The sequence below is a fragment of the Spermophilus citellus genome (genome assembly GCF_964194105.1).
Source record: "Spermophilus citellus genome assembly, chromosome: 10".
Taxonomy (NCBI): Eukaryota; Metazoa; Chordata; class Mammalia; order Rodentia; family Sciuridae; genus Spermophilus; species Spermophilus citellus.
In genome coordinates, this window is record NC_138197.1 from 28,119,886 (window position 1) to 28,142,452 (window position 22,567).

General features: G+C 45.3%; 2 protein-coding genes and 1 long non-coding RNA gene across 25 annotated transcripts in view; 2 read left to right on the plus strand and 1 right to left on the minus strand.

Annotated features, from left to right (window-relative positions):
• Positions 1 to 9,701, plus strand: part of TEAD4 (TEA domain transcription factor 4) — a 70,345-nt gene extending 60,644 nt beyond the window's left edge. For all 21 annotated transcript variants that reach the window (XM_081310175.1, XM_081310165.1, XM_081310184.1 and 18 more), the window contains 3 exons: positions 3,820 to 3,960; positions 6,281 to 6,433; positions 6,540 to 9,701. In XM_081310175.1, coding sequence (XP_081166301.1) covers positions 3,820 to 3,960; positions 6,281 to 6,433; positions 6,540 to 6,653 — 408 coding nt within the window. In that variant the 3' untranslated portion in view covers positions 6,654 to 9,701. The remainder of the gene's footprint in view (positions 1 to 3,819; positions 3,961 to 6,280; positions 6,434 to 6,539) is intronic.
• Positions 1 to 22,567, minus strand: part of TSPAN11 (tetraspanin 11) — a 750,083-nt gene that overhangs the window by 422,012 nt on the left and 305,504 nt on the right. The window lies entirely within an intron of this gene.
• On the plus strand, positions 10,045 to 11,110 carry LOC308657914. Its single transcript, XR_014024095.1, has 2 exons — positions 10,045 to 10,424; positions 10,464 to 11,110. It is a non-coding gene; the product is annotated as an uncharacterized lncRNA (long non-coding RNA).

The window sequence follows — 22,567 nt, forward strand, 5'->3', positions numbered from 1 at the left end:
TGGTGAGAAGGAGTGGGCAGCTTTCTTCTTTTCTTAGGCTGAGAAAATTGAAAAGAAAACTTGTTTGGGAGAGGTGTCTAGAGTGGAGGTCTAAGGGTGGAGGGGAAATGCCTATACTGTAGCTGCAGCAAGAGGGGTGGTTGAAACTGGGAGGGTCTGTGCACTGAGGACAAGATGCAGTGCCGTGAGCCTTGCCTCCTGGGTCTGTGCAGTGCAACCCCAGGCCGGTTCTGGGGCTGACTTCCCCTGTTGAGACCTGGCCGTGTCTTCCTCTCTCCCCCCTTCTTCCCACCTGACCACCAGCTCACCAGTTCTATGTGCTCTCCCAGTTAGGTACAAATGGCTTGAGAGCAGAATTACTGCCTCAACTTTTTTCTGCCCTCACTGTCCCTAGCAGTGCTGGGCTGGGACTGGATAAATGGGTAACTGAATGATTAGAAGGGCCAAGAGAGTGGGAGGTGATGACAGAAGACCTAGATTTGAGATGGAGTGGAGTATCCCCCAACTCCCCAAAGTAGATAAATGGGTTCTTTGAGACCAAGGAACCTGGCTCCTCTCATGCAGCGCCACCCGGAGGTGAGAGGTGGATCAGCAGCATGCAACTTTATGAAGGGAGGAGTTGGGAGTATTGGGGATGGAACCCAGAGCATTGCCGGTACTAGGCAAGTGCTCTACCACTGAACTACATTCTCAGCCCTCTTTGAATTTTTTATTTTGAGACAGGTTCTAAGTTGCCCAGGCTGGCCTCCAGTGTGACAATCCTTCCTCAGCCACCCGAGTAGCAGGGATTACAGGCATGTGTCACCTCAGTCTGCCTCATAGAACATTTATTGAAGGCCCACCTGTACCAGCACTTTCCAAGGGCTTGGAGAGAGCTTAGTTCTTGCTCCCCAGGGAACTTTCCATCTAGATAGGTCATGACAGCGTAGAGCAATGAAATGGAGTGTACAAATAGACACTGGGGTTCTGGGATAGGATAGCAGTTTCTGTGTATGGGGAAGAGGGTGGATGTCAGCCAATTCTGAACATGGTGCACAGCGTTCTAGGTAGCACACGCATGGACGTTTCTTCTTTAATAGTTCTGTGATTATTGACACTTACATGGGAAAAGTAGAATCTTTACTTTCATGGATCGATTGCTTAAAATGAAATCAAGGAATAAAAGTGAATTGATTTAAAAGGCACTGTGAGGGGCATAGTGGGATATGTAGCAGATGATACATGAATGTAACATTGATCAGAGCAGGCCACCAGTGGCTACTGCCTGAGAATGGTCACTATTCAATGCCCTGGTCTCACCCCATATTTGGTGTTGGCCCTTCCCAGGCAGCTGGGCTTCCTGTTGGCATTTTTTCAGGCATAATCCACATTTCTGCCATGGGCTTCTAGTTGCAGCATGTCCTGAGCACACAAACGGTCCCTAACCCCCTCTTAGGATCAGTCTGGCAAACTCGGCCTTCTAGAAGGAACACATGACAGGGAAACTGGGACAGAGAAAACCCAGGTTCTTACTCCATTTTACCTGTTATTTCACAAGAATATCTTGGACCATGGCTGCAATGAATTCTGGCCCAGCAGAGGCCTGATCCACTTCTGCCAGGACTGCCTTCCCTCTTGGACTCACAATGGACACAACAGAGGCAGAGAGGGGAAACTGAGGCCAACCCAAGGGTGGGAGGGTATTGAATAAACACAGTTGTTTGTTTCAGAGTCTGAGCGTTGGCTTGAATGCTGCTGTAATTCTTTTGCTTTCCTCCTAATGGCCTCATTAACACCAACGCGGAACTCACTGGACCATATACCATTCTATTTCAACATTAAAACATCCTAAAAAGAATACACCCTCATTCTATTCCATAGCCTGCTTTCCTCACTCACTGTGTTTATGTTCATCCACAATAATAAACACAGGTACTTCCTAGCACTTTTTGTGGCTCCATAATATTTCTATTGTGCCATAAGGCAGTTAACACCCTTTGGTCTACAGAAGGTCTTGCTCTTGGAGAACTCCAAAAGGAGAGAAATGGTATTTGTGTGCCCCCCTAGTGACCAATAGTAGAACCGCCTGGACCTGATTCTCAGATCTTCCTGGGGTTCTGGTAATCACCGTATCTGGAGTCAGAAGAATCCTGAGGGTTATAACCTGGACCATGATCTGCACTCCCAATACATGTGTAGGGCTGTGCTCTGTTTCATCACTGCAGTTTTTGATTTCAGACAGTTGTGTGGGTGGGTGGAGCGGCCTCACCCTAAGAAGCAGCCTTTCGTGATGTCTGTGCGTCTCTTCTGAGTCCTGACAAGCAAGGTAATCTAATGTGGGGCCTGAGTTCTGGAGATCGGCACCCCTAAATGGCCTAGAGTTTCAGAAATACAATTCCAGCATCAGTCCCCAAGGCAGCGATTTGGCTTATACAGTGCCTGCCTCCCTTTGTTGGGTTGAGACAGGCATTGCAGATGGAGCCTGCCAACCTCAACCTGAGCCATGTGACCTTGAGCAAGACCTACTGCTGTTAGGGAGCCTCATGCTAAACTGAGGCTGAGGTGTGTATGTGCTGTTGACAATCCACCTTACCCGGCCCCTTTACCACTTAGTCCACCTTTACTAAGAGTGAGGCATTGCAGATAAACTTCAGATCAGCTCCATATCCAGCTGGACAGGAAAGAAGAGCAGGGTGTCCTGGGGCCTGTGAGGAGTGGGTGGAAAGGACCAGCAACAGGGCTCATGGAGACCCCTGGAGCCAGCTGCCCAGGCTGAACTTGAGCTCCTGGGGTCAAGTGATCCTCCTGCCTCAGCCTCCAAGTAGCTGGATCTATAGGTGCCACCCCAGGTTTCAGACTTCATTTCTGAAGGCAAATCTCAGCAGTTAAGAGAATGAATCAGAAGGCGGGGAAGACTGGTACTGGGGAGGTTGGTTTGGAGGCTGAGAGAGAGAGATGGGCAAAGATCAAAGGTGACTGTACTCAGAATGCGATAGAGATGGACGAGAGGCCAGCCCCAGAGCCATTTCTGAAAGAGGATCAGTAGGATCATCAGTAGGATCTGGTGACCAGCTGGCCAGAGGAGGAGACCTGGAGATGTCCCTTGTCCCTCTCTATCAGTCCACTGTTTTGGCTTTCTGTTCTCATGCATTCTTCATTGTTAACATTGACTCTCGAAAGGTTCTAATAAATTAATTCATACTAAAATAAAAATGATAAGGATTTGTATGTCTGCAGTTTGTTAAGAACAAACTCAGACTGTAAAACTCACAGATTCTAGAAACAAAATTGGGGAACCTACTTACTAGATGTTATACTATCTGAGCAGGTGGCAGTAGCTTAAAGCAAATGTAGGCCCCAGCGTTCTCTTTTTCCATAGTTTACAGCAGGCCTGGGGGTAGAGAATGCTGGAAGCTTTCCAACATCTATAGTCCATGTTTTGTGTGTGTTGGAGTGGAACCCATGGCATCATGCATGCTAGGCAAGCACTCTGCCACTGAGCTTCGTCTCCAACTCTGTCCACATTCTTTTTTTTTTTTTTTTTTTTGTACCAGGAATGGAACCCAGGGGTACTTAACCACTCAGCTAACCCATTATATTTTGATACCGGGAGTTGCTGAGGCTGGCCTTGAACTTGCAATCCTCCTGCCTCAGCCTCCTAAGCCATTGGGATAATAGTCATGTGCCACCGCCGGTCCAACACATTCTTTTTAAGCCCTCCTGATTTCTTCCCAACCCAAAAGGTGGCACTGTGGCCTTGAGGGGCTCAGAGCCTATTCATCTGATAGGGCTCTGCTGATGCTGCTGACCGTGTCCTTGGCTTCCCATGTCTCCCTGCAGGCAGACCTCAACACCAACATCGAGGACGAGGGTAGTTCCTTCTATGGAGTCTCCAGCCAGTATGAGAGTCCCGAGAACATGATAATCACCTGTTCTACCAAGGTCTGCTCGTTCGGCAAACAGGTGGTGGAGAAAGTTGAGGTAGGAGGCCACCCTGGTGGGTGGGTGTGTGGGGGCATGAGGGCTGAGTGGCCGCCTTCCCTGGGGCTCTCCAGAGGACAGGATGGTTCAGAGCCTCCCTGTGGAAGGTGGGCTCCACATGGCTTCTGTGTGCGTTGGGGAAGAGCGCCCTCTAGTTGTGGACCATCAGCAAGCTCCCTGTTGCCTGCACAGCTCTGCGTGCCACCACTAACCCTCCCACCCTGGGACTCCTCTTCCAAGCACATCCTTACAGGCATCCCTGGGTCCTCTCTGAGAGCAGGGGCAGAAGATGTCAAGAACAGGGCTCCAGGGTCTCGTTGCTGCTTCCCTGCTCCCTGTTTACTCTGCAAATGCTAAAAACTATTCATGTCTCTGTTCCTCAATTTTTGAGTACCCTGGAGACCCACACTAGTGGGTGTGACAGAAACTTCACTTCCTTTAAGGCAGTGGGGTCTGCCAGTACAGGGGTGCAGGGTAATGGGGCCACAAATTCCGAGGACCCGGGTTTAAATATCAGCCCCCCTGCTTTCTGATGGATGTTTGGGAGGGGGGATGATAAAACCCTTCATTTATCTCTAAATAAGTGACACAGTGGCCCAGGAGATGGGATGAAATGCCTCCATTCCAGAACACCTGTGTCCCTGAGTCCTGTGCAGTGCCACAGGCTTGTGAGGTTGCTGCAATGTCAGGCTAGATGCCATCCTCCCCTCTTTCCTCTGAAATTAATGGTCTGAGGTAATGAAGTCCTACTGTCACAGACCATCAGTTACTGATAAGCTACATCATGCCAAACAACCAGATGACAGCAGCAGGCAAGAGATATTCTGTCCTGGAGTTTCCCAACCCTGGCTGTACCTTAGAATCACCTGGGGGCCTTTGAAATGCATCAAAAGCTCCTACTCCCACTCATTTTGTGTACCCTCATCTATGGAGTGGGGACCAGGTGATAGCAATTTTATTTATTATTCATTTTTGCAGTGCTGGGGATTGAATCCAGGGCTTTGCACATACTAGGCCAATGCTTTCCCACTGAGCTACACTGCCAGGCCCAAATTATTTAATTTTAAAAATTTTGGACAGGCCTGCAATCCATCCCACATACCTCCCCCTGTACTCCTCCACTGGAAGCTTCCCACAGAACTGGGCAACTTCACTGATAATCAGGAAGTTGAGGTCAATCTAACCCACCAATGTGGTTCTGATTTCTAGAGTTGTGTGTGCACCACGTGTGTAGATTCCCATGATTACTGCCAGAGTCCAGGTACACAGGGCTTTGTTCTAGTCAGCTCTTTCACTGCTGTGACTAAAAAGACCTGACAAGAACAATTATAGAGCAGAAAAAGTTTATTTAAGGGTTCACGGTTTCAGAGGTCTCAATCCCTAGGCAGCCAGCTCCATTTCTCAGGGCTTAAGGTGAGGCGGAACATCTCGGGGGAAGAGTGTGGTGGAGGGAAGCAGCTCACATGATGATCAGAAGCAGAGAGACTCCACTCGCCAGATACAAAATATATACCCCATACCCACGGCCCCTGTGAACCACCTCCTCTAGCCACATGCCACCTGCCTCCAGCTACCACCCAGTTAATCCCATCAGGGATTAATTTACTCAAAGGTTAAGACTACGCCCAATCATTTCTCCTCTCAGCCTTTTCCCCTCTTATTTATTTATTTATTCATTCATTCATTCTAATCAGTTGTACCTGACAGCAGAATGCTCTTCGATTAATTGTATATAAATGGAGTATAATTTTTCACTTCTGGTTATACACAAAGTAGAGTCGCACCATTTGTGCTATCATACATGTACCTAGGGTAATGATGTCCGTCTCATTCCACCATCTTTCCTATACCTATGCCCCCTCCTCTCCCCTCCCTCCCCTTTGGCCCATCCAGAGTTCTTCCACGTATCCCATTCCCCTCTCCAAGCCTTCTAGCATTGTCTCACACATTAGCTTTTGTGATACCTCACATCCACACCGTAATAGGTTTCTAGCCCCACAAGGGTCCCTGGGTACTCTCTGCCCCATAGTCCCCTAGTGTGCAGCCAGAATTGAGAAGCACCTATTCCATCTCATCTGTTGCTGCCACTCCTGGGTCTCTAAGCTCCCCTCACTGGTAGCAGCATCTGCTGGTCGCTAATGAGGAAGGGAGACTTGGTTTAATGTCACTGAACTTCAGAGGTTGGCCCTGCTCGCAGGCCTCTAGGCCGCCTGCCTTTTCTTCCTGCTAAAAGTGACTGGTTGTGGGAGCTTTCCTGTGAATGAGGCCTGGGAGGCAGGTGAAGGGAATCTAAGCCCCTCCTGTCCTCTGGGTCCTGCAGACAGAGTATGCCCGTTATGAGAATGGCCACTACTCCTACCGCATCCACCGGTCCCCACTCTGCGAGTACATGATCAACTTCATCCACAAGCTGAAGCATCTGCCCGAGAAGTACATGATGAACAGTGTGCTGGAGAACTTCACCATCCTACAGGTGTGCGGGCGGGGGCCGCAGGCCTGGGACTGTGGTCCATAGGTGGATGGCACACATGGCACCCCCATGTGGGGCCTTAACCGTGTCTCCTCTGTCTGTCCTACAGGTAGTCACCAACAGAGACACACAGGAGACCCTGCTGTGCATCGCATATGTGTTTGAGGTGTCGGCCAGCGAGCATGGGGCTCAACACCACATCTACCGGCTGGTGAAAGAATGAGAGACTCGGGGAGCAGGGAGGGGGGTAGACGTGTGTGCAGGAAATGGGGACATAGGGAGGGGACCTGCAGGGACATCCCCCTGAAGTGCTAAGTGAGCTGAGCAGAGTGGTCATGATTCTTCCTGGCAGAAAGAAACAGTGCCTGATCTTGCAATGCCCATCCCCAAATAAACCCAAGATGTGTATTTTCAGAGGAGCTGGTCTAGCTGAATGAGCCCTGGGAGGGACTGGGGGAGAGGGGCTGTCTGGGAGGCAGACTGGACACAGGGCCCACAGTGGCCCCAGCCAGGAGCATCTCCAGGTGCCGAAGCTCAGGTCCTGATGTCTCTACTGCTGCTCGAGCCCCTCTTCTGTTTCTCCTGTTGCTGCTGGCCCCAACGAGAGGCCCAAGGGTCGATGGGCACCTGGGCCATGCACCCTCAGCTTCTTGTACATGACTGCACCTGGGTGTCCTGCCACTGCCCCTGACAGCTAGCACCAGGCCCCGTCTACCAGAGCTTGGAGTTTAGGTGTGGAGGTGATAAGAGTTGTTGGAAGATGACATGATCAGGCCATCTAGATTTCAACATCCAAATGAAGGCAGGGGCAGAGGGAGGAGGTGGCCAGGCTGAAGCCGGGTGGAGGCATTTGGATGATTGACATCAGAAGCCTCCATATGCATGGTGGTGAAGGGCCAGAGTTGGTCCAGTAACCATCGCAGCCCTGTGGTCTCTGTGATCCTTCCAGTTCTGATGGTCTGTAAGTCCTGCCTCAAACTCCCATCTGTGGGGCATCTTATACGGTAACCTCCTTGGAACCAGCCTTCCTCCCCGGAAGTTTCTGTGCCCCTTGGGGCTGGGGTGGAGGGTAGTGGAACCCACTCAGCCTAGAGGTACCCCACTGTGGGGTTCCCTGGCTCATCTCAAAACTGGCAGGGACTTTGGGTGTAGGCAGACCTGGCTTAGTCCTAGCTATCCTGCTGCCTGACATTAGCAAATTTCTCAACCCATCTGAGCCCCAATCTCCTTTCCTCCTTGCGAAGTGGGAAAGCAACAGCACTTATCTACAAAGCCCTTTGAGAGGAGGAGAGGGGATGTCTGTAAAGTGCCTAGTACAAGCTGCACCAAAATGTTTAATTGTAATTAGCTCTTTCTCTGCTGGCCCTAGGGAGAGCCTGGGCCTGGCTCTTTGCTGCCACCTAGTGGCTCTTTGGTATTATCTTCCCTAATAGGAACCACAGTTCTAGTAGCCTGCAGCTGAACAGGCATGTTTACTGTATGCCCAGTGCTCAGGGAGAATTCTATGGGAATACAAAAATGATAACAGCAGAATCAAGGAGATGTTGTGGAGTGTTGTTTCAGAGCAAGGGCTCTGGAGTCAGACTAGCTGCTGACTTTGACCTTGGTGCAAGTTCATTAATTTCCCTATGCCTCAGTTTCCCCATCTGTCAAATGGGTGTAATAATAATAACCTACCTCGTATATATAAGTGCCTACCATAGTCTGAGCATATCCATGTGTTCAATAAATATGCATTGCTGTTACCTGTAGGAGCCTGTGGTCTGAAGAGTCAGACTGGGAAGCCATCTGCGGTGGGCTGATCCCTGAAGCAACTGGTGATCAGAGATAACACAGATCAGGGTGTGGAAGATTTAAAGAAGTGGTGCTTGAGGAGAGCTGGCCCTTGAAGGATGGGCAGTATTTATTTTTATTACTATTTTTCTGCATTGCTAGGGATCAAACCAGGACTTTGGGCATGCTAGACAAGCACTCTACCACTGAGCTACATCCCCAGCATTATTTAGATAAGCAAATGGGAGGAAGCTGGACGTCATCCCAGAGAAGCAAGCCACTTAATTTCCCTCTACCCCTCTATCTTTTCATCAAAAAGCAGTTTAAACCCCTCTGGTATCAGGATCCCAGGCAGACCAGCCTCCACAACTTAGTGAGACCCTGTCTCAAAATTTTAAAAAAAAGGAGGAGGATGGGCAGCTAAGGACTGCATCCCTGGGCAGATGGTGTGTGCACCTATGTCCCAGTGTGGGTGGGTATTTGCAGAAGGCTCTCCTGACCCCTCTCCTAGTCACCACCACAGCTCTTGACCTCTCCTCCCTGACCCAGGCTGCTTGGATGTGGAGGCCCAAGATGCTCCCCCTCCTAGCTTGACTGACAGCTGCAACGCCATGCAGCTTCAGACCAAGGCTGGTGAAGGGTGTTGTATGGTAAGCTGCTTGGCTGTGGACAAATTAAAGACAAACCCCTGTGTCAAGGAGGAAAGGAAGGGGCGGGGGGGGGGGGGGGGGGGCAGGGCTAACACTCTGCTGCCACCTAGTGGCTGCCTCCTAGCCCTTGTGTTGGTTGTAAGTTTCCCTTTCCCTTTATGAACTGAACTCAGCTGCCCAACGGAGAGTTGCCTTCTGATAGGTGGACATTCCAAATGGCTCACCATAGGAGGTGGCAGGTATAGCTGCCTCTCTTTTCCTGGGTGACTGTGACCCTTGGGGCCAATGGCAAACAGGATCTGCTCTACCAATCCTGCAGCCTCTAATAGCTCCAGACACCCTCCCTGACTTACTGACTGCAGAGCACGCTGCCCGCCACAGACAGTCATGGCCAGTAGTGCTCTTCCCCTCCTTTCCCACTAGCCACCTGTGATTCATTTTACAAAAATGAATGAGGCCGGACACAGTGGTGCACGTTTTGTAACCACCAACTCAAGAGGCTTAGGCAGGAGGGTAGCAAGTTTGAGGCCAGTCTCCACAACTTAGTGAGACCCTGTCTCAACATTTTAAAAAAAGGAGGATGGGGCGACTAAGGTTGTAGCTCAATGATAGAGTGCCCCTGGGTTCAAATCCCAGTGCCAAGCTGGGCTCAGTGGTACATGTCTGTCATTCCAGTGGCTTGGGAGGCTGAGGCAGGAAAATTACAAGTTTAAAGCCAGCCTCAGCAAATGTGAGGTGCCAAGCAACTCAATGAGACCCTGTCTCTAAATAAAATACAAAATAGGGCTGGGGATGTGGCTCAGTGGTCAAACGCCCCTGAGTTCAATCCTTAGTACTCCCCGTCCCCCCCCAAAATCATCCCAATGCCAAAACGACCAATGAGGAGTCACCTCTTCTGCAAAAGCCTTAGTCACTCCTGCCCTTGTGTCAAAGCATTCCACTCACCCTGTGGGAGCACCCATTATCTACCTGGTCCTTAAATAGGGGAACTTTTAAGGGAACTTCCACAATCTTCATAGGACAGGTACTATGCTAACCCCATTTTTAAATTTTGAGATGGGGAACTCACTGTTGCTCAGGCTGGGGCTTAAGCAATCCTCCTGCCTCAGCCTTCATATAGCTGGAACCGCAGGTTTTCTGCAATCACAGCACCAGGAAGAAAGTGAAGCATGGAGCCTAGTAACTTTCAACTTCTGCTTTGTGCTAGGCATTGAGGATGTGTCAGTGAGCAAGACAGGCAGGGTCCCCTTGGAGCTACCTTTGTGGAAGAAGGAGTAAGCAAGGGAACAGAACGTGCAGGGCAGGCAGGCAAGCCAGAGGCCACTGTGGCTGGTTCCTGAAGAACAGGGAGCCAGCCCCCAGAGGGCTAGGGAACAGCATTCCAAGCTGAGGAAGCCTGGGTCTCCAGTCATGAAAGGGACAGGGGTGCCCCAGGTGTCCAGAGGAAGCCACTGAGCCTGGAATGCCAGCCAGGGAGTGACAAGACTGAGGGCTGAGGTGGACAGGGGCCGATCGTGCCCCTGGCCAGCATCCACGTGGAAAGAGGGGCAGGACAGAGGACAGATGACCGTGTGTGTGTGTGTGTGTGTGTGTGTGTGTGTGTGTGTGAGAGAGAGAGAGAGAGAGAGAGAGCACTGCATCTAATTCAGGTGACCATTCTGAAAATGTCACAACTTAGGTAAAAACATCCCCTGGGCTGGGCGGAGCTCAGTGGTAGAGCACTTGCCAGCATGCTATGGAGCACTGGGTTCCATCCCCAGCGCTGGGAAAAAAAAAAAAAATCCCCTGACTGCGCCTCTGCAAACACACACTTTTAAGAGGGGAAAAGGCTCTACTGTGCTGCTCAAAGAAGACCAGAGGGCCCCACGCTCCTTGGCTCAGCTAGAACTGTCCAGCTGTGGGTCGCACTGTTAGTCTTTTGTTCTCACCCTGGTCTCAGCAATGAGGAGGGAAGTATTCTTAACTGGAAAGATAATTTTGGCCAATTAAGGGGAGAAAAGCCCCTGAGAAAGGTCTAAAGGAAAGGACTCGGCAAATGGAGGACTGAATACACAAGAAACTAGGATGTGACTTCTGTTTTACGTGCCGAGGAAGGATGGGGAGAGGTGGCCAAGGACCTTCCTAGAAGGCTGAAGCCCAATTGGTGGAAATGACTGAGCTTGTGGGTGTCTGATATTCAACCTAAAGGTTTTTGTATTTTTGCTATGTAAACCCCCTGCGACTCTCCAAATCTTCAGTAAAGTCTGCTACATCCCAAGGCCTTTGTGCAAGTGATGTCTTTCTTTGGGAATAATCAAGTTCCACATCTGTCCAGAGTGCAAAAACAGTAATGGCAGACCTACACGTAACTAGCATTTATAGATCACATGCTGTATGCCATGCACTCATCTTAGTTGCTGGGGATACACCAAGGCAGCATGCAATACTCTTTGCTCTCACGTGACTTCCATTCTGGTAGGGGGCACAATAAACTAGCAACAAGATGGGTAAGGAAGCAAGTGAGAATTTATTTATATTATACAGGAGCTAAGGACTTTTTTAATGTTTTGAAATGGTTGAATAAAAATCAACCTTCATGGGGGCAAGAAAGATGGTGGAATGAGATGGACATCATTACCCTAGGTGCCTGTATGACGCTACATGTGTACAACCAGAGAAATGAAAAGTTGTGCTGTAATTGTATACAATGAGTCAAAATGCATTCTGCTGTCATATATACCTAATTTGAAAAATCTGAGCAATAATAACAATGAAGTGCGCTGTCAATGAAAAAAATGAAATAAAAATTTGAAAAACTTTTCCAGTGGAAGTAGGAGCTCAGAGCAGAGTGAGCTGCCCACAGACCCAGACCAAGGCCTTCTCAGAGTAGCCACTCTGGATGATGTCACACTGGGATAAAGTTGAAGTCAATATTCTCAGATCCTGTCTAGCAGCTGAGCCTCCAACAGGTTGTCCTATGGCCAGGGTCTGTGCACACTACACTGTAAGAAGCATAGCTTTGCTGGACACAAAACCTACTGGATTTGAAAAGTAGTCAAAAGAAGGGGTCAGGCAGAGGATGCGGGCTGGCAGGATGTGGCCCCTCGCATAACATCTTCATGATGTGAGTTTAGTGCTCGGGGCAGGCGTGAGCGGGCTTACTTACCAGCAGCCACAGGATGGGCTTGCTGACCCCCATCAGAACATGACTAATAAGCCCAAGTGCCACTTCTCTAATTCGTGTGCAATATCACTACTCCCAGAACACAGGAGACTCGTGTCTGCTAGACCGCACATTCCTTCATCCATAGGGAAGCCATCCTCCATGGGAAACTGGATCGCATGCATATGGTGGCTTGTGCATTGTGGATGAATGGATGGATGAGATGGATGACTTTAGCTGGGTGCCTCCATGTCCCCCTTGGAAACTTGAATTCTCCCATCTGAGGATCAAGGAATGACTTTTTCTGGATACTAGTTAGCAGTGAGCCCTTTTTTGTCACCACAATATGTGGCTGCAGTCATGCCCTCAACACCGTTGAGCACTACATGTATACCAGCTATTGTGCTGAATGTTACTGGTTTCAGTTCAGAGAGGGATGACTCAGAAGCCCTGTTTTACCTGGACCAACTTCTCCCCACCGGCTCTTCCTTTTGAGTGGTGAGGCAGGAGGCCTTGCTGGATGTAGGGGCCTACCCATCAGTCTGGGGGCCTTCCTCCCTGTCTGTGAGCTGGCCCAGCCACCCAACAGCCCCTCACCTTTAGCACTGATAGGGACCGCCCAGCCTTAGCCTGCGAGTTCTCAGCCTCCAGGTTTGTCGGGGGTCCTTGGGCCTCAGAGACAGGCTTCCCACCTGGACTGTGGATAGCAAAGATGGGGAAAAGTTGCTAGAGACAAGAGGAAGGAATGGGATGGGGACAAGGTTGGAGGTGCCATTGCCCCCAAGGACTTGTTCTTTCAGGTGCTGCCTGCCGTCATTAGAGGCTGAGGGGTGGCTGCTGTGGCACAGCAGTCACTGCACAGCCTTTACTGAGCCCACCCTCTGTGCCAGGCACCTTCCTAGGTGCTGGGGATGCACCAGGACAGGTGCAGAGCTTCCTTCCTAGTAGGAGACACTGACGACAAACAAGCAACGAAAAAGGCAAATAAATAAGAAAATGGTGGGAAATGATTTGTGCTATGATGAAAATAAAACGGCCAGATTAGCCCACTGCCTACGAGCTAAGAATGATTTTTACTTAAGTTAAAAAATGTGTGTGTGTGGGCTGGGGATGTGGCTCAAGCAGTAGCGCACTCGCCTGGCATGCGTGCGGCCCGGGTTCGATCCTCAGCACCACATACCAACAAAAATGTTGTGTCCGCCGAGAACTAAAAAATAAATATTAAAGATTCTCTCTCTCTCTCTCTTTAAAAAAAAAGTGTGTGTGTGTGTGTCCTTTGCTGAACTCACTTTTTTACTCTACATTTTTTTAAAAAGATTTTTTTTAAGATGGACACAATCTTTATTTATTTTGTTTATTTTTATGGGGTGCTGAGGATCAAACTCAGGGCCTCATATGTGAGGGGCAAGCGCTCTACCACTGAGCCACAACCCCAGCCCCTCCCTCCCCGACATTTTTTTAATTGGTGAATTATAGTTGTACATACTGATGGGATTTGTTGCATATTCATACATGCACACGATATAACAATAAAATTTGGCCAATAGCCCTCCATAGCACTTGCCCCGTCCCTCCCCACCTCCCACACTTTGGTCCCTTTCCTCTACTGATCTCCCTTTGATTTTCATGAGATCTGCCCCCACCTTTATTTTCCTTTTTCCTCCCTAGCTTCTGCATATGAGAGAAAACATAGGACCCTTAACCTTAGAGTTTGGTTTGTTTTTCTTAACATAATCGTCTCTAGTTCCATCTATTTTTCTGCAAATGCCATAATTTCATTTTTCTTCATGGCTTGATAAAACTCCATTCTGTATATGTGCCACATTTTCTTTATCCATTCATCCATTGATGGACACTTGGGCTGGCTCCATAGTTTGTCTATTGTGAATTGTGTTGCAATAAACATGGATATGCATGTATCACTGTAGTATGATGACTTTAATCCTTCAGGATAAATAACAAGGAGTGGGGTCATACGGTTCCATGCCCAGTCTTTTGAGGAGACTCCATATGGATTTCCATAGTGATTATACTAATTTACAGTCCCACCAACAGTGTAAAAGTGTTCCTTTTTGTCCACATTTTCTCTAGCATTTATTCTTATTTGTATTCTTTTTTTGGGGGGCGGGGGGAGTACCGGGAGCTGGGCCACTGAGCCACATTCCCAGCCCTATTTTTTGTATTTTGCTTAGAGACAGGGTCTCACTGAGTTGCTGAGGCTGGCTTTGATTTCATGATCCTCCTGCCTCAGCCTCCCGAGCCTCTGGGATTATAGGCGTGGACCACTGCGCTTGACTATTATTTGTATTTTTGGTGACTGCCATTCTGACTAATGTGAGATGAAATCTTAGTGTTGTTTTGATTTGCATTTCCATAATTGCTAATGATGTTGAATATCTTTTCATGTATTTGTTGACCATTTGTATTTTTTTTCTTTTGAGAAATGTCTCTTTAGTTCATTTGCCCATTTATTAATTAGGTTGTTTGGTATTTTTGGTGTAAAGTTTTTTGAGCTCTCTATATTCTTTAGATATTAATCTGTCAGAAGAGTAGCTAGCAAAGATTTTCTTCCATTCTGTGGGTTCTCTCTTCACATTCCTAATTGTTTCCTTTGCTAGAAGAAGCTTTTTAATTTGATGCTGTTTCATTTATGAACTCTTGGTGGGAAATGAGCTTTAGGAGTCCTACAGAGAAAGTTATTGCATGTGCCTAAAAGCTGGAGTGTTGACCCTACTTTTTTTAGGAGTTGCATATTTTGTGGTTTAATTCTCTCTCTCTCTCTCTCTCTCTCTCTCTCTCTCTCTCTCTCTCTCTATATATATATATATATATATATATGTATATATATATATATATATTTTTTTTTTTAAGTTGTCAATGGACATTTATTTATTTATTTGTATGTGGTGCTGAGAATTGAACCCAGTGCCTCACACATTCTAGGCAAATGCTCTACCACTGAGCCACAACCCAGCCCTTTCTGGTCTAGTTCTGAGGACTTTGATCCATCCTGAGTTGATTCTTGTGTAGGGTGAGAGATAAAGGTCTAGTTTCACTTTTCTACAGATAGATAACCAGTTGTCCCATTTGTTAAAAAGGCTGTCTTTTTTTCCAATATGTGTTTTGGCAACTTTGTCAAAGATCAGGTGACCGTAGACATGTGGATTTGTCTCTGTCTTCTATTCTGTAACTTTGGCCTATGTGTCTGTTTTTATGCCACTACCATGCAGTTCTTGTTACTACATTTCTGTAGTAAAATTTGAAGTCAAGTATTGTGATACCTCCAGCATTACTTTTTTTTGGCTTAAAATGGCTTTGACTAATCTGGGTCTTTTATTATTTTTTTTTAATTTATTTTTTATGTGGTGCTGAGGATCGAACCCAGGGCCTCATATGCGCTAGGCGAGTGCTCTACCGCTGAGTCACAGCCCCAGCCCGGATCTTTTATTCTTCCAAATGAATTTTAGGATTTTTTTTCTGATTCTAGAAAAATGTCATTGGTATTTTGATAGAGATTGCATTGAATTTCTATATTGCTTTTGGTAGCATGGCCATTTAACAATATTAATTCTGCTTATCCATGAACATGGAGGTCTTCCCATTTCTGAGGTTGTTATAAGTTTCTTTTTTTAATGTTCTATAGTTTTATTGTAGAGGTCTTTTACCTCCTTGGATAGATTTATTCCTATGCATTTATTTTATTTCTTTGAGGCTACTGGGAATGGAATTGTCTTCCTGCTTTCTTTCTCAGCAGATTAGTGTAGTTTTGATTTGGATTTCCATAATTGTTAAAGATGTTGAATATTTTTTCATGTGTTTGTTGGCCATTTGTATTGGTATGTAGGAAAGTTATTGATTTTTGTAAGTTGATTTTGTAAACTGCTGCTTTGCCAAATTTTGTTTATCAGCTCTGTCAGTTGTTTGGTGAAGTTTTTTTGGATCTTCTAGGTATGGGATCATATCATCTGCAAACAGTGATAATCTGACTTCTTCTTGTCCCATTTTTATCCCTTTTATTTCCTTCTCTTGCCTAATTTCTCTGGCTAGAATTTCTAGCATTAATAGGAGTGGTGAGAGTGGACATCCCTGTCTTGTCCCAGATTTTAAAGCCTTCATATATTCCCATTTACTGTGAGGTTGGCTTTGGTTTTTTTCATATATTGCCTTAATGATGTTGAAGTACTTTCCTTCTATTCCTAGTTTCTTTAGTGTTTGTTGGAGGCCTTCTCTGTATCTATTGAAATCACTTAGTGGTTTTTTTTTTCTTTTTTTATTGTTGGTCCTTCAAAACATTACATAGTTCTTGATATATCATATTTCACAGTTTGATTCAAGTAGGTTATGAACTCCCATTTTTACCCCGTATACAGATTGCTGAATCACATCATTTACACTTCCATTGATTTACACATTGCCATTCTAGTGTCTGTTGTATTCTGCTGCCTTTCCTATCCTCTACTATCCCCCCTCCTCTCCCCTCCCCTCTACTCTCTCTACCCCCTCTACTGTAAATCTTTTCTTCCACTTGTATTATTCTTCCCTTACCCCTCACTTCCTCTTGTATGTAATTTTGTATAACCCTCAGGATCACCTTCCATTTCCATGCAATTTCCCTTCTCTCTCCCTTTCCCTTGCACCTCTCATCCCTGTTTAATGTTAATCTTCTTCTCATGCTCTTCATCCCTACTCTGTCCTTAGTTACTCCCCTTATATCAAAGAAGACATTTGGCATTTGTTTTTTAGGGATTGGCTAGCTTCACTTAGCATAATCTGCTCTAATGCAATTCATTTCCCTCCAAATTCTATGATTTTGTCACTTTTTAATGCAGAGTAATACTCCATTGTGTATAAATGCCACATTTTTTTATCCATTCATCTACTGAAGGGCATCTAGGTTGGTTCCACAATCTTGCTATCGTGAATTGTGCTGCTGTGAACATCGATGTAGCAGTGTCCCTGTAGCATGCTCTTATTAGGTCTTTAGGGAATAGACCAAGAAGGGGAATAACTGGGTCAAATGGTGGTTCCATTCCCAGCTTTCCAAGAAATCTCCATACTGCTTTCCAAATTGGCTGCACCAATTTGCAGTCCCACCAACAATGAACAAGTGTACCCTTTTCCCCACATCCTCGCCAGCACTTGTTGTTGTTGGACTTCTTAATGGCTTCCAATCTTACTGGAGTGAGATGGTATCTTAGGGTGGTTTTGATTTGCATTTCTCTGACTACTAGCGATGGTGAGCATTTTTTCATGTACTTATTGATTGATTGTATGTCCTCCTCTGAGAAGTGTCTGTTCAGGTCCTTGGCCCATTTGCTGATTGGGTTATTTGTTATCTTATTGTCTAATTTTTTGAGTTCTTTGTATATTCTGGATATTAGGGCTCTATCTGAAGTGTGAGGAGTAAATATTTGTTCCCAGGATGTAGGCTCCCTATTTACCTCTCTTATTGTTTCTTTTGCTGAGAAAAAACTTTTTAGTTTGAGTAAGTCCCATTTGTTGATTCTAGTTATTAACTCTTGCACTATGGGTGTCCTATTGAGGAATTTGGAGCCCACGCCCACAGTATGTATATCATAGCCAACTTTTTCTTCTATCAAACGCCGTGTCTCTGATTTGATATCAAGCTCCTTGATCCATTTTGAGTTAACTTTTGTGCATGGCGAGAGAAAGGGATTCAGTTTCATTTTGATGCAAATGGATTTCCAGTTTTCCCAGCACCATTTGTTGAAGATGCTATCCTTCCTCCATTGCATGCTTTTAGCCCCTTTATCAAATATAAGATAGTTGTAGTTTTGTGGATTGGTTTCTGTGTCCTCTATTCTGTACCATTGGTCCACCCGCCTGTTTTGGTACCAGTACCATGGTGTTTTTGTTACTATTGCTCTGTAGTATAGTTTGAAGTCTGGTATCGCTATACCGCCTGATTCACACTTCCTGCTTAGCATTGTTTTTGCTATTCTGGGTCTTTTATTTTTCCATATGAATTTCATGATTGCTTTATCTATTTCTACAAGAAATGCCGTTGGGATTTTGATTGGGATAGCATTGAACTTATAGAGAACTTTTGGTAATATCGCCATTTTGATGATGTTAGTTCTGCCTATCCATGAACAGGGTACATTTTTCCATCTTCTAAGATCATCTTCTATCTCTCTCTTTAGGGTTCTGTAGTTTTCATTGTATAAGTCTTTCACCTCTTTTGTTAGGTTGATTCCCAAGTATTTTATTTTATTTTTTGAGGATATTGTGAATGGAGTAGTTGTCCTCATTTCCATTTCAGAGGATTTGTCACTGATATACAGGAATGCCTTTGATTTATGCGTGTTGATTTTATATCCTGCCACTTTGCTGAATTCATTTATTAGCTGTAATAGTTTCTTTGTAGACCCTTTTGGGTCTGCTAGGTATAGAATCATGTCATCTGCAAATAGTGATAATTTAAGTTCTTCTTTTCCTATTTTTATGCCTTTAATTTCTTTCGTCTGTCTAATTGCTCTGCCCAGTGTTTCGAGGACTATGTTGAACAGAAGTGGTGAGAGAGGGCATCCCTGTCTTGTTCCAGATTTTAGAGGGAATGCCTTCAATTTTTCTCCATTCAGGATGATGCTGGCCTGTGGCTTAGCATAGATTGCTTTAACAATGTTGAGGTATGATCCTGTTATCCCTAATTTTTCTAGAGTTTTGAACATAAAGGGATGCTGTACTTTGTCGAATGCTTTTTCTGCATCTATCGAGATGATCATATGGTTCTTATTTTTAAGTCTATTGATGTGGTGAATAACATTTATTGATTTCCGTATATTGAACCATCCTTGCATCCCAGGGATGAATCCTACTTGATCATGATGTACAATTTTTTTGATATGTTTTTGAATCCGATTCGCCAGAATTTTATTGAGGATTTTTGCATCTAGGTTCATTAGAGATATTGGTCTGTAGTTTTCTTTCTTTGAAGTGTCTTTGTCTGGTTTAGGCATCAGGGTGATGTTGGCCTCATAGAATGAATTTGGAAGTTCTCCCTCTTTTTCTATTTCCTGAAATAGCTTGAAAAGTATTGGTATTAGTTCCTCTTTAAAGGTTTTGTAAAACTCTGCTGTATACCCATCCGGTCCTGGGCTTTTCTTAGTTGGTAGTCTTTTGATGGTTTCTTCTATTTCCTCAATTGTTATTGGTCTGTTTAGGTTGTCTATATCCTCCTGACTCAATCTGGGCAGATCATATGACTTAAGAAATTTATTGATGCCTTCACTATCTTCTATTTTATTGGAGTATAAGGATTCAAAATAATTTCTGATTATCTTCGGTATTTCTGAAGTGTCTGTTGTGATATTGCCTTTTTCATCCCATATGCTTGTAATTTGAGTTCTCTCTCTTCTTCTCTTCGTTAGCATGGCTAAGGGTCTGTCGATTTTATTTATTTTTTCAAAGAACCAACTTTTAGTTTTGTCAATTTTTTCAATTGTTTCCTTTGTTTCGATTTCATTAATTTCAGCTCTGATTTTAATTATTTCTTGCCTTCTACTTCTTTTGCTGTTGTTTTGCTCTTATTTTTCTAGGATTTTGAGATGAAGTATGAGATCATTTATTTGTTGGTTTTTTCTTTTTTTAAGGAATGAACTCCAAGCAATGAATTTTCCTCTTAGAACTGCTTTCAATGTGTCCCATAGATTCTGATATGTTGTGTCTGTGTTTTCATTTTTTTTTATTTTATTGTTGGTTGTTCAAAACATTACATAGTTCACAGATTGATTCAAGTGGGTTATGAACTCCCATTTTTACCCCATATACAGATTGCTGTGTCACATCAGTTACATTTCCATTGATTTACAAATTGCCTTTCTAGTGACTGATGTATTCTGCTGTCTATCCCATTGTGTTTTCATTTAACTCTAAGAATTTTTTAATTTCCTCCTTGATGTCTTCTAAAACCCATTGATCATTCAGTAACCTATTGTTCATTCTCCAAGTGATGCATGATTTTTCCTTCCTTCTTATATCGTTGATTTTTCAGTTTCATTCCATTATGATCAGATAAGATGCATGGTATTATCTCTACTCCTTTATATTGTCTAAGAGTTGCCCTGTGACATAATATATGATCTATTTTTGAGAAGGATCCATGTGCTGCTGAGAAAAAAGTGTAACTGCTTGATGTTGGGTGGTATATTCTATATATGTCAATTAAGTCTAGGTTGTTAATTGTGTTATTGAGTTCTATAGTTTCCTTATTCAGCTTTTGTTTGGAAGATCTGTCCAGTGGTGAGAGAGGTGTGTTGAAGTCTCCCATGATTATTGTATGGTGGTCTATTAGACTCTTGAACTTGAGAAGAGTTTGCTTGATGAACAAAGCTGCTCCATTGTTTGGGGCATATATATTTATGATTGTTATGTCTTGTTGGTGTATGGTTCCCTTGAGCAGTATGTAGTGTCCCTCTTTATCCCTTTTGATTAACTTTGGCTTGAAATCTATTTTATTTGATATGAGTATGGGCACTCCTGCTTGTTTCCGCAGTCCATATGAGTGATATGATTTTTCCCAACCTTTCACCTTCAGTCTATGTATATCTTTTCCTATCAAATGCGTCTCCTGTAGGCAGCATATTGTTGGGTCTTGTTTTGTAATCCATTCAACTAGCCTGTGTCTCTTAATTGGTGAGTTTAAGCCATTAACATTTAGGGTTATTATTGAGATATGGTTTGTTCTTCCAGCCATATTTGTTTATTAATGTTACTAAACCTGATTTGTTTTCTTCTTTGATTATTTTCCCCCCTTTACTGTCCTACCTCCCACTGTTGGTTTTCATTATTATTTTCCATTTCCTCTTCCTGTAATGTTTTGCCAAGGATTTTTTGAAGAGATGGTTTTCTAGCTGCAAATTCTTTTAACTTTTGTTTATCATGGAAGGTTTTAATTTCATCTTCCATCCTGAAGCTTAATTTCGCCGGATACACAATTCTTGGTTGGAACCCATTTTCTTTCAGTGTTTGAAATATGTTATTCCAGGATCTTCTAGCTTTCAGAGTCTGTGTTGAAAGATCAGCTGTTATCCTGATTGGTTTACCCCTAAATGTAATCTGCTTCCTTTCTCTTGTAGCTTTTAAAATTCTCTCCTTATTCTGTATGTTGGGCATCTTCATTATAATGTGTCTAGGTGTGGATCTCTTATGATTTTGCACATTCGGCGTCCTGTAGGCTTCTAGGATTTGGGATTCTGTCTCATTCTTCAATTCTGGGAAGTTTTCTCGTATTATTTCATTGAATAGATTGTTTATTCCTTTGGTTTGGAGCTCTGTGCCTTCTTGTATCCCAATGACTCTTAAGTTTGGTCTCTTTATGTTATCCCATATCTCTTGGATGTTCTGCTCATGGTTTCTTAACAGTCTTGCTGAGCTGTCTATGTTCTTTTCAAGTTGAAATACTTTGCCTTCATTGTCTGATGTTCTATCTTCTAAGTGATCTACTCTGCTGGTAGTATTCTGAATTGAGTTTTTAAGTTGGTTTACTGCTTCCTGCATTTCTAGGATTTCTATTTGTTTGTTTTTTATTACTCTATCTCCCTGTGTAATTGATCCTTTGCTTCTTGGATTTGTTTATGTAATTCCTTGTCAATGTGATCTTTCATTGTTTGATTTTGCTGTCTCATGTCTTCCTTGAGACTCCAGATCATCTGAAGCATGTATATCCTGAATTCTTTATCTGACATTCCATCTGTTGCAGCTATTACCTCTTCTAAAGTTGAGTTGACCCGCATTGCTTGTGGTCCTTTCTTGCCTTTTCATACTGCTCGCGTTTCTTTCTGCTTGGTAAAACTGTTGTGTTTTTGAAATTTTCACCCTATTTATTTATATTGCTCTTGTATAGTTGAAAAATCTCCCTTGCAGGGTGGGTAGTGGCTGTGCTCCTCCTCCAATTGGGGTGATTTGTCTACCACGCTGGCGGGCCGCTAGGCCTGCTCTGCCGGTCGGTCGCAGGTCTGCCCACCCTGCGGGCGCGGGTGGTGGCTCTGCTCTGCCCCCACTCCTATTGTGGTGACGTGACTACCACGCCCTCAGGTCGTTGGGCCTGATCCGGATGCGGGCGGCGGCTCTGCTCAGCCCCTACTCCAATTGGTGTGATGTGTCTACCACGCTGGCAGACCTCTGGGCCTATTCCACCAGTGGGTCGCAGGTCTGCCTACCTTGCGGGCTCGGGCGGCAGCTCTGCTCGGCCCCCACTCCAAATGGGCTACCTGACTGCCACTCCGGCGGGTCGCTGGGCCTTTTCCAGACACGGGCGGCGGCTCTGCTCCGCCCCCACTCCAACCAGTGTGATGTGACTGCCTCGCTGGCCGGCCGCTGGGCCCGTTCTCCGGTGGGCCGCCGGTCTGCCTACCTTGCGAGCTCGGGCGGCGGCTCTGCTCGGCCCCCACTCCAAATGGGGTGACTTGACTGCCACGCCGGTGGGTTGCTGGACCTTTTCCGTGCACAGGCAGCGGCCCCGCTCAGCCCCCACTCCAATCGGCGCGACGTGTCCACCACGCTGGCAGGCCACTGGGCCTGTCCTGCCCGTGGTTCGCAGGTCTGCCTACC